Source organism: Oncorhynchus mykiss, chromosome 3 (assembly GCF_013265735.2).
Source record: "Oncorhynchus mykiss isolate Arlee chromosome 3, USDA_OmykA_1.1, whole genome shotgun sequence".
NCBI classification, from domain to species: domain Eukaryota; kingdom Metazoa; phylum Chordata; class Actinopteri; order Salmoniformes; family Salmonidae; genus Oncorhynchus; species Oncorhynchus mykiss.
Window position 1 is genome coordinate 73,563,792 of NC_048567.1, and position 12,545 is coordinate 73,576,336.

The window sequence follows — 12,545 nt, forward strand, 5'->3', positions numbered from 1 at the left end:
ACACATTCTGCAAGGCCTCACACACGTGACCAAAACATGCTGTAACAAAGTCTGCCAGCGACTGTTGTTGATTATTGCTATATGGTGATTGCATATTGAGATAGGGATATTGTTTTTCTTCTGTAATGGGAAGTTATCAGAGTGTTGTGCACTTTGGGCCCATGTCTGGCGAACGAGGAAGCATAGGGAGAAAAGTAGAGGGCTGCTAAAGAGATACTGAGGTAGAGGAACAGACGTGGTGATGGACTAACCTGCCCGTGATAGGAGTGGAGGGGGTTTTAGGGGAGGGGGGTCATAAAGAGTGAAGGAACAGCTCTTTCTAGGGTCAGGAGAGCTCATAACAAGCTTATAAAGAGACAGACACCACAAAGCAGACAGTTGGAGCCGTTACCTAGACTACATTCACAGGTGAGACAATAACAGAAAAGCGTTTAATTAATTATTTGTTTTTACTCACAAAGAACAAGGTTGGTGATTTATTAGACAGTTGTGTCTTGAGTATTCAGTGTTCTTATCAGTAATTTCTCTCCCTCTCCAGATGAAGATGAAGACTCTGGTCTTTCTGTTGTTGAGCCTGACAGGTAAGTTGTCTCAGTGAGAGCTCTAGAAAGATTTCTAAGTTCTGTCCCAAAGTTCTCTTGTCTTATTTTCCTAAAGAATGATAGGCTGAAGGGTTGTACATAAAGCCTATCACATGATACGGCACCAAAATATATATTTCAAAGATGTGTTTGACCTACTACATTTGTTCACTGGCGTAGCACACACCCCCACACCCGCAGCAAGGCAGGGAGGACCACAAGCTTTTTATAATCTATTTTTGGGGAGGTCGGGCCCCCTAGATAGCGTATGAACCCGTCATAAGCCATAATGTTTGGGGGGGAATGACTGGAAAATTTGCTTAAGGCTAATTGCAAAATGTGCAGAATAGCAAGAAATTATCTCAGGGACTCTTGAAAGTCGGGACAATCCTAACATTTTGGTATATGTCATTATTTGAGCTTAAAGTTTACATTTAGGGGAATTTTAATATATATAAATGTTATGTTCTAATTGTATTAAAACATGTCACAATGCTATCGAAATTAGCCCTGGAACATTTCATGGCGCTATAAAACAACATAAAAAGACGTTTGGAGATTTGTATTAATACATATTTGAATAACATACTGTTAGATTTAGACAATTAAGGACTTTCAACACTTGGACAGTAATTGTTAAAATGAAATGTATTTTAAAGTGTCTGATGGAGTTGACATATATCCAGTTAGTTGGGTGGTTGTTCCTTTACATGGTGTGATAGCTGATACTTTGGTCTATCAAAATATATATTTAAAATGTTGCTAATATTAAAACAAATATTTGAGATTGTCCCATCTTTCAAGAATCCCTAAGCTCAAAAACAACAATATTTTCTCTCATCCTCATCTCATTCTCATGTGTAAAATAGCATTAGCTTGGACCTTGCGGGGCCGAGCGAAACTGTGCTACGCCACATAGCTCTTCTATTGCTTGGCCCCTCTGTGCTAGTGCGTATTGTTGTGTGTATTTTGTTTGCAATACCAGTACAGTGTATTTTAGGGGCCAGTCAAGCTAATATTCGTTTTTCAGATGTACAGTGCTTTGGGAAAGTATTCAGAGCCCTTGACTTTTTCCACAGTTTGTTACGTTACAACCTTGTTCTCAAATGGATTCAAATGTTTTATTCCTTCATCATTCTACACCCCATAATGACAAAGCAAAAACAGGATATTTTTTTAAAAACTGTATTGTCTATAGATTGCTGAGGATTTGTATTTATTTGATCAATTCTCAATAGAATAAGGCTGTAAAGTAACAAAATGTGGAAAAAGTCAAGGGGTCTGAATACTTTCCGAAGGCACTGTACAGTACTTGGGGGGCTGGAATGTGATGGTCTTACTAAAAAAAGAACTTAATAATTAATATTCCACTTTTCAAATATATATATATATATGTTTTTAAGTCTAAGACTGGCTGAAGTCAAAGTTAGAGTCACTGTGACTTTGTGATCAAACCTCAATCTCTGTTTATGACTCTGTTGTCTAGGCTCATATCAGCATTACATGTGCCCTTATCATTACCTGATTATCCTTTAGTTTATCTCCATGACATGGTTTAATAAAAAATAAAACATTTAACCCAGCAAGTCAGATAAGAACAAGTTCTTATTTACAATGACGGCCTACCCTGGCCAAACCCCGACAGTGCTGGGCCAACTGTGCGCCGCACCCTATGAGATTCCCGATCACAGCCGGATGTGACACAGCCTGGATTCAAACCAGGGACTGTAGTAGTGATGCCTCTTATGAGATACAGTGCCTTAGACCGCTGCGCCACTTTATGATTCAATACTGATATGCACTACTGTATACCTGGGATCAGAGTTACTCAATTCCTGAATCTCAAATCATTCCATTTTTTTCTACAAAGTGCATTAATTTTGTCCAAGGCCATTTAAAAAACACTGCGCCTATTACACAGGTTAAAATGGGTAATGGTCAATTGAAGCACTTCTGATTTTTCTTTATTTCTCAGTGGCTCTGGGGAGAGCACATGGAGTCATGGATGAAAGGATTGATGAATGGAAACCACCTTTGCACCAGAGAGAGATCTACCCAGTCCTGAGAGACCAGGAGAAACCCGCTGGCTGGAACACTGAGGCGATTGTAAAACAAACCCAGCTTAGTTCTGTGGTGGAGGAGAAACCTAATGAACTGAGCCTTCTAGTGCAGGAGAAACCAGAAGAGCTGAGCCCCCTGGTGCCGGAGAATCTAGTGGAACCCAGCCTGGATTTACAGGTGAATCCAGTAAGACATGAAAAACCAGCTGAATGGATGCCAGTGGTTCAGAAGAAACCAGAAACAGAAGACACTGTGGAGCTGGAGAAGAAAGTAGAGCAAGCCCAGGAGAAACCAGTAGAGAAAGCCCAGGAGAAAGCAGTAGAAAAAGCCCAGGAGAAACCAGTAGAGAAAGCCCAGGAGAAAGCAGTAGAAAAAGCCCAGGAGAAACCAGTAGAGAAAGTCCAGGAGAAACCAGTAGAAAAATCCCAGGAGAAACCAGTAGAGAAAGCCCAGGAGAAACCAGAAGAACCGAGCCCTCCGGTGCATGTGAAACGAGAAGAACTGAGTCCTCCAGTGCAGGAAAAAACAGAAGAACTGAGCCCTGTCGAGCAAGAGAAACCACGGTTAGATGTGGCCCCTGTGGTTGAAGAGGAGTTGGTGGAGGTGGGCCCAGCAGCAGAGAAGGAAACTCAGCCTGAGCAGGAGATGGAGGCTGAGATGGAGGAGGATCTACTGAGGATGGAAGATCCCGAGATGGGCAAACCAGAGATGGAAGAAGCAGAGATGGGATTAAATATGGAACAACCAGAGATGGAAGGAAAAGAAATGGAAGAACCAGAAATGGAGGAATCAGAAGTACCAAGGGTAAAAATGGAACCTGAAGTAGAAATGGAGACAGAGGTGGAGATGACGCTTGCAATGGGTGAGGGGCTCACCTACCAAGAGGAGGGCCCCCTTATGGAGGGTGAATATGTCATGGCTGAAGAGCCAATCATGGATTTGGAACCACTGCCAGAGGACAATTTGATTGAACAGTATTGGAGAGGAAGCAGTCCTATGGATGGCAACAAGATGGCTCCAGAAATTATGTATAATTTTGATCTGGAAGAGGAGCCAATGACAGAACTGGAGCCGTTGCTAAGGGAGGGGCCTAGCCTGGAGGAAGACGATGAGTATGTCATGGCGGAACAACCAATCATGGAGCTGGAGCCTGAAATGTGGGATGTGCCTTTTGGAGAGAATCCAATCACGATAGATTACGCCATCAAGGGGGAGGAGCCAGTGAGGGAACTGATGGAAGACATAGAGCCTACGATGGAGAGGGAGTACTTCCTGGCTGAGGAACCAATCATGGAGCTGGAACCTGAAATGAGGGATGGGCTATACACTGGGCATTATCCAATGTCAGACTCAGCTGTGATGGTAGAGGAGCCAATGATGGAGTTGGAGCCTCTAGAAGAGAAGAGACATCTTAGGGAAGAGCGTTTGCTATTGGAGGAGGGGGTTCGAGTAAGAGAGAGACCTCTCATGGAGCAGCCAACGATGGGCAAGGGCCCCATGATGGATGGAGAGGCGCGAATGTGGGTGGAACCAGAGAGGGCGAAGCGGTCTTTAAATAGGGAGGATAGGGAGGTGGGGCTAAAGGAGAACATGGCCCAACTTGAACCTACAGGTGAGAGAGATTTTTATTTGTATTTATTTATTTAACCTTCATTTAACCAGGCAAGTCAGTTAAGAACAAATTCTTATTTTCGATGACGGCCTACCAAAAGGCAAAAGGCCTCCTGTGGGGACAGGGGCTGGGATTAAAAATAAAAATAAAAATAATAAATATAGGACAAAACTCACATCACGACAAGAGAGACAACACAACACTACATAAAGAGAGACCTAAGACAACAACATAGCAAGGCAGCAACACATGACAACACAGCATGGTAGCAGCACAAAACATGGTACAAACATTATTGGGCACAGACAACAGCACAAAGGGCACGAAGGTAGAGAACAATACATCACACAAGCAGCCACAACTGTCAGTAAGTGTGTCCATGATTGAGTCTTTGAATGAAGAGATTGAGATAAAACTGTCCAGTTTGAGTGTTTGTTGCAGCTCGTTCCAGTCGCTAGCTGCAGCGAACTGAAAAGACCAGCGACCCAGGGATGTGTGTGCTTTGGGGACCTTTAACAGAATGTGACTGGCAGAACGGGTGTTGAATGTGGAGGATAAGGGCTGCAGTAGATATCTCAGATAGGGGGGAGTGAGGCCTAAGAGGGTTTTATAAATAAGCATCAACAAGTGAGATGGAGGGAGGTCCACATATTCCAACAATCACACACACATCTCACAGGAGGTTTGTGGCACGTTAATTGGGGAGGACAGGCTCGTGATAAAGACTGGAGCGGAATCAGTGGAATGGTATCAAAGACGTGCTTTCCATTCCATTTGCTCCGTTCCAGCCATTATTATGAGCCGTCCTGCCCTCAGCGGCCTCCTGTGACTCACACACACACACACTTACACAAACGTGTTCAATATGGAATGACATTGCAATGCTAATTTCTACCACAGGGAGGAGCTCCTGCAGTGGTGTGGTCCTGGAGGGGAAATGCTACCAGTTCTTCAGAGGCCCAAAGACAGCCTCAGATGCTGAGGTGAGTGGGAACTAATATCTTATTTTCTTAATCTTTTACTGTTTTCTCTGTTCCTTCTCTGTTTTGTCTCTCAGTGAATCGTTCCACATCTCTAATTCAACAAGCATGTAAACATTCAACCCATATTTTCTCTGCTCCTCTGCAGTTCTACTGCCAGGCTAACGTCCCTCGTGGCCACCTGGCATCCATCACCAGTCAGACCATCCACATTCAGGTCATGGGCCTCATGAAGCAACAGATCGGAGAATACACACGCACCTGGGTTGGAGGACTACGCTACCTGGACGTGAGTGTGTGAATGTGTGTACGTGTGTGTGTGTGTGTGTCACTATCCTGTTTATTTGTTTACACATTTTCTCCTCTTTACACTGTCAGACTGGTCGCTTCATCTGGTTGGACGGTGCCCACTGGCACTATGAGGATTGGCTGCCTGGTGAGCCCAATTACACGGCAGGGGTGGAGAACTGTCTGGAGCTGCTGTCACTTGGTACGTACGACTGAAAGCTAACTAATCGTGCGTGTCATGTATTCTTGAGCGTACATCCATACTGCCATTGAGAGTATGGAAGGATAGCTATGGATAATATAATGACTGATGAATTACACAATTGAATAACACTTTGTTGTTCTGTTATATGGGCTGTTATTGATGTTAGTTTTCTGCTTTTCAGGAAATGGGAAGTTTAATGATATGCCGTGCTGGGATCTGCGAGCGTTTGTCTGCTCTCACCCTGTCTAGGAAACAGTAGGATTAAGATGACCCTAGACCAGTGGAGACTGCTGAGGGGAGAACGGCTCATAATAATGGCTGGAATGGATTATAATGGATGGAATGTAATAGTGCCAAACCCATTAAAACCATGATTTTGATACCACTCCATTAACTCTGTTCCAGCCATTATATTGAGCTGTCCTCCACCGCCCTAGACACTGATCTAAAGTCAGATTACATTCTTCACCCCAGTGTGGAACATTTTTTTTTAGGAAACTGATCCTAGAGCTGTACATATTAGTGCATCCTCTATCCAGAGCTCTATGAACACAGCGGTGTCAGATTTTATGACCCTTGCACTTTGAACCTCAAGGGGGTTTCCAGTTTGAGTCACGGGGGATTCAAGTACCTGGCTTCAGTGGTGAAAGAGATTCTTAAACATTTAACTGCATTTACACTGTAAGATATTATTTCTCAATGATAAACAATCTATTTTAGAGCCATAGGAAAGCACTTTTTATATTTTGAAGATATAACTATGTTCATATGTTTGTGTAAAAGTTATATAAATGACTGTAATCATTTCTATAAAGGGACATTTTTGCTAGAAACATTCTTGGTCCTGTGTTTCAGTATTACTAACCAGTCTTTGTGTGTGCATGTTTGCTCACTGGTCTCATATTTGAGATGACTCCATTTTTATGGCACCCAGTTATAGCTAAGCTTTAGAGTCATAGCAAAGAGCTATCTGGGGGGCTTTGGCTCAGCACTGTTAACCCAGCAAGAAAACTGCTGTGGGTCTATGACTCATATACAGCCCACATTAGACCCATATATGACTTACATACAGCCCACATTAGACCCATACATTAGACCCATACATTAGACCCATACATTAGAACCATACATTAGACCCATACATTAGACCCATACATTAGACCCATACATTAGAACCATACATTAGACCCATACATTAGACCCATACATTAGAACCATACATTAGACCCATACATTAGACCCATACATTAGACCCATACATTAGACCCATACATTAGGCCCATACATTAGAACCATACATTAGACCCATACATTAGAACCATACATTAAACCCATACATTAGACCCATACATTAGAACCATACATTAGAACCATACATTAGACCCATACATTAGAACCATACATTAGAACCATACATCAGGTCGTTCCACCAATAAGGTGGCTTTTGAGCAGTGGTAGAAAAGGTACCCAAAAGTCAAAACAGAAAATGACTCAAGTAAAAGTGAAAGTCACCCATTAAAATACTACTTGAGTAAAAGTATAAAAGTACTTGGTTTTAAATATACTTAGGTATCAAAAGTAAATGTACTTGCTAAAATGTACATAAGTATCAAAAGTAAAAGTATAAATTATTTCAAATTCCTTATATTAAGCAAACCAGACCGCACAATTTTCTTTATTTTTTTATTTACACATAACCAGGGGCACACTCCAATTTACAAACTAAGCATGTGTGTTTAGTGAGTCCGCCAGATCAGAGGTAGTAGGGATGATCAGGGATGTTCTCTTGATAAGTGCGGGAATTGGACCATTTTCCTGTCCTGTTAGGCATTCAAAATGTAAATGTAAGTACTTTTGTGTGTCAGGGAAAATGTATGGAGTAAAAAGTAAATAATTATCTTTAGGAATGTAGTGAAGTAAAAGTAAAAGTTGTGAAAAATATAAATAGGAAAGTACAGATACCCCCAAAAAAACTACTCAAGTAGTGCTTTAAAGTATTTATACTGCTTTTGAGTAGTATATTAAAAATACACTTTTATTTCACCTAATTTTAACATTCTGTCATAAGAGCACATGTTAAACTTAATAAAAAGCATGTTCTCCCATCACAAGAGGTTAAATAAATTTTAAAAAATACTATAGTAGATGCCTATTATGTGCCAAATAAATGTACAGGGTTGACTGTAACAGGGTTGACGACTTCATTTTAAATAATCCACAAGTCCCCTTGTGATAGGGGGGAATGGAAGGAAGACCATTGTAATTGTTAAAACATTTCTAGCCTGTCTATCTATGGGTAACAAGGTTGATGTGCTATGTACGACCCGCTCAGTTTTCCACCACAAAACACCAGAAAATGTCCAAATAGAGTAGAACCATCTAAGCACTACCGTAAAGGCTGCTACACACTCTACACAAAAGCAGCGAAGGAGCATTGCTTTTACTAGTTCTACCTACTTTTGTACTTCTCAAATATTTGAATGGACGGTAATGTACAGTGCCTTGCGAAAGTATTTGGCCCCCTTGAACTTTGCGACCTTTTGCCACATTGCAGGCTTCAAACATAAAGATATAAAACTGTATTTTTTTGTGAAGAATCAACAACAAGTGGGACACAATCATGAAGTGGAACGACATTTATTGGATATTTCAAACTTTTTTAACAAATCAAAAACTGAAAAATTGGGCGTGCAAAATTATTCAGCCCCCTTAAGTTAATACTTTGTAGCGCCACCTTTTGCTGTGATTACAGCTGTAAGTCGCTTGGGGTATGTCTCTATCAGTTTTGCACATCGAGAGACTGAAATTTTTTCCCATTCGTCCTTGCAAAACAGCTCGAGCTCAGTGAGGTTGGATGGAGAGCATTTGTGAACAGCAGTTTTCAGTTCTTTCCACAGATTCTCGATTGGATTCAGGTCTGGACTTTGACTTGGCCATTCTAACACCTGGATATGTTTATTTTTGAACCATTCCATTGTAGATTTTGCTTTATGTTTTAGATCATTGTCTTGTTGGAAGACAAATCTCCGTCCCAGTCTCAGGTCTTTTGCAGACTCCATCAGGTTTTCTTCCAGAATGGTCCTGTATTTGGCTCCATCCATCTTCCCATCAATTTTAACCATCTTCCCTGTCCCTGCTGAAGAAAAGCAGGCCCAAACCATGATGCTGCCACCACCATGTTTGACAGTGGGGATGGTGTGTTCAGCTGTGTTGCTTTTACGCCAAACATAACGTTTTGCATTGTTGCCAAAAAGTTCCATTTTGGTTTCATCTGACCAGAGCACCTTCTTCCACATGCTTGGTGTGTCTCCCAGGTGGCTTGTGGCAAACTTTAAACGACACTTTTTATGGATATCTTTAAGAAATGTCTTTCTTCTTGCCACTCTTCCATAAAGGCCAGATTTGTGCAATATACGACTGATTGTTGTCCTATGGACAGAGTCTCCCACCTCAGCTGTAGATCTCTGCAGTTCATCCAGTGATCATGGGCCTCTTGGCTGCATCTCTGATCAGTCTTCTCCTTGTATGAGCTGAAAGTTTAGAGGGACGGCCAGGTCTTGGCAGATTTGCAGTGGTCTGATACTCCTTCCATTTCAATATTATCGCTTGCACAGTGCTCCTTGGGATGTTTAAAGCTTGGGAAATCTTTTTGTATCCAAATCCGGCTTTAAACTTCTTCACAACAGTATCTCGGACCTGCCTGGTGTGTTCCTTGTTCTTCATGATGCTCTCTGCGCTTTTAACGGACCTCTGAGACAATCACAGTGCAGGTGCATTTATACGGAGACTTGATTACACACAGGTGGATTGTATTTATCATCATTAGTCATTTAGGTCAACATTGGATCATTCAGAGATCCTCACTGAACTTCTGGAGAGAGTTTGCTGCACTGAAAGTAAAGGGGCTGAATAATTTTGCACGCCCAATTGTTCAGTTTTTGATTTGTTAAAAAAGTTTGAAATATCCAATAAATGTCGTTCCACTTCATGATTGTGTCCCACTTGTTGTTGATTCTTCACAAAAAAATAGAGTTTTATATCTTTATGTTTGAAGCCTGAAATGTGGCAAAAGGTCGCAAAGTTCAAGGGGGCCGAATAATTTCTCAAGGCACTGTATATTGTGCTAACATGGGTCCTTTCTCCTTACCTTATCTACATTCTGATTGTTTACACATTTCCAGAAATGTGTCTACAAATGGTATAAAAATGTCTTTTATCCGTCCACTGCATCTGCATTGTGACCAGACTTCCTGGTTCCTTACTTTATGCAAATTATTTCAGAGCTATACTTTAAAAATTATATTTATTTTATTTATTGTAAGACACATATTGATGTAATCAGTTAATGGTGCAACCTGTAAATGATTTTAGAGGGTGGAATAATGATGATTTAAGTTGTTTCTTTCTCCAGCTCTGTCTACACTTTGACACTGTGCTAACTAACCTCCAAATGAGCTTCAATGCCATACAACACACCTTCCGTGGCCTCCAACTGCTCTTAAATGCTAGTAAAATCAAATGCATGCTTTTCAACTGTTTGCTGCCCGCACCCGCCCGCCCGACTAGCATCACTACTCTGGATGGTTCTGACCTAGAATATGTGGAACACATACATACAAATACCTAGGTGTCTGGTTAGACTGTAAACTCTCCTTCCAGACTCATATTAAACATCTCCAATCCAAAATCAAATCTAGAATCGGCTTTCTATTACACAACAAACCCTCCTTCACTCATGCCGCCAAACTTACCCTAGTAAAAGTGACTATCCTACCGATCCTCGACTTCGGGGATGTCGTCTACAAAATAGCTTCCAATACTCTACTCAGCAAACTGGGTGCAGTCTATCACAGTGCCATCCGTTTTGTTACCAAAGCCCCTTATACCACCCACCACTTCGACCTGTATGCTCTAGTTGGCTGGCCCTCGCTACATATTCGTCGCCAGACCTACTGGCTCCAGGTCAAGGTGCAAGGTGCAAGGTGCAAGGTGAAGCTCCGCCTTATCTCAGCTCACTGGTCACGATAACAACACCCACACGTAGCACGCGCTCCAGCAGGTATATCTCACTGATCATCCCCAAAGCCAACACCTCCTTTGGCCACCTTTCCTTCCAGTTCTCTGCTGCCAGTGACTGGAACGAAATGCAAAAATTGCTGATGATAAGGAGACTTATATTTCCCTCACTAACTTTAAACATCAGCTATCTGAGCAGCTAACCGATCGCTGCAGCTGTACATAGTCCATCGGTAAATAGCCCACCCAATCTACCTACCGCAACCCCATATTGCTTTTATTTACTTTTCTGCTCTTTTGCACACCAGTATCTCTATTTGCACATCATCATCTGCTCATTTATCACTCCAGTGTTAATCTACTGAATTGTAATTACTTCGCTACTATGGCCTATTCATTGCCTACCTCCTCACGCCATTTGCACACACTGTATAGACTTTCTTTTTTTCTATTGTGTTATTGACTGTACACTTCTTTATTCCATGTGTTGTTGTCTGTTCACACTGCTATGCTTTATCTTGGCCAGGTCGCAGTTGTAAATGAGAACTTGTTCTCAACTAGCCTACCTGGTTAAATAAAGGTGAACTAAAAATAAAAATAAATAGAAAATAGAAACAAATTGTAGGATATAAATAGAATTAAAAAAGATAATCAAATTATTACACCTTTGCTAACAAAAAACACACAAATAAAACTAAATTGCACAAATCATATAACACAAATAGAATAACAGACTTATAAAGGAGATAACCTGATTATTGCATTTCAAACAAGAAACACACACACTAAATTACACAACTAATTGCATTAGTAATTGCATTAGTACTGTACAAAGTTAGAGGTGCACTATTTGATAGATTCCCCTGCTCCCCCTACCTCAGGCTTCCAGTGGTGAGACCTGAGGCCAACCTACAACCCGCCCCCTCTCGTACTTCTGAGCGGGAGACATTCCCAGGCAGTAGCCTGCCCAGCTCACAAACTAGAATCAGGGCGCCCACTCCAATAAAGTTAATTGGAGTGTGAAATGATATCATTCAAGTGACGTACAAATGAGCGATAGAAAACCGATAGCGCAAATGTTGCCATTTGTGACATTGCAAGCCAAAGAACACGATCCCAACCGTGAAGCACGAGGGTGGCATCATCATGTTGTGGAGGTGCTTTGCTGCAGGAGGGACTGGTGCACTTCACAAAATAGATGGCATCAAGGAACGGCAATTGTGTCAGTCGGTATCAGTCAAAGCTTGGTTGCAAATGGGTCTTCCAAATGGACAATGACCCTAAGCATACTTCCAAAGTTGTGGCAAAATGGCATAAGGACAACAAAGTCAATGTATCGGAGTGGCCATCACAAAGCCCTGACCTCAATCCTATAGAACATTTCTGGACAGAACTGAAAAAGCATGTGCGAGCAAGGAGGGCTACAAGCAAGACTCAGTTACGCCAGCTCTGCCAGGAGGAATGGGCTAAAATTCACCCAACTTATTGTGGGAAGCTTGTGGAAGGCTACCTGAAACATTTGACCCAAGTTAAACAATTCAAAGACAATGCTACCAAACACTAATTGAGTGTATGTACACTTCTGACCCACTGGGAATGTGATGAAAGAGATAAAAGCTGAAATAAATAATTCTCTCTACTATTATTCTGACGTTTCACATTCTTAAAATAAAGTGGTGATCCTAACTGACCTAAAACAGGGAATTTGTACTAGGATTAAATGTCAGGAATTGTAAAAAAAAAATAAAAAATAAAAACAATGAGTTTAAGTGTATTTGGTAAATGTGTATGTAAACTTCTGA

The 12,545-nt window shown here is 41.5% G+C and overlaps 1 protein-coding gene across 1 annotated transcript; it reads left to right on the forward strand.

Annotated features, from left to right (window-relative positions):
- The first annotated feature begins 232 nt into the window (after positions 1 to 232).
- On the forward strand, positions 233 to 6,562 carry LOC110520553 (titin). The gene is made up of 7 exons (XM_021597941.2): positions 233 to 408; positions 539 to 581; positions 2,557 to 4,254; positions 5,155 to 5,237; positions 5,383 to 5,523; positions 5,613 to 5,724; positions 5,909 to 6,562. Exons 2-7 carry the CDS (start codon positions 539 to 541, stop codon positions 5,974 to 5,976), a joined length of 2,145 nt encoding a protein of 714 aa, XP_021453616.2. The 5' UTR covers positions 233 to 408; the 3' UTR covers positions 5,977 to 6,562.
- Positions 6,563 to 12,545: the final 5,983 nt, after the last annotated feature.

Excerpts from the sequence above, each read along its gene's own strand:
- LOC110520553 (XM_021597941.2), top strand. The coding sequence starts at position 539 with ATGAAGATGAAGACTCTGGTCTTTCTGTTGTTGAGCCTGACAG. Across the intron at positions 5,524-5,612 it reads GAGGACTACGCTACCTGGAC|ACTGGTCGCTTCATCTGGTT; the intron begins GTGAGTGTGTGA and ends TTACACTGTCAG. Across the intron at positions 5,725-5,908 it reads TCTGGAGCTGCTGTCACTTG|GAAATGGGAAGTTTAATGAT; the intron begins GTACGTACGACT and ends TCTGCTTTTCAG.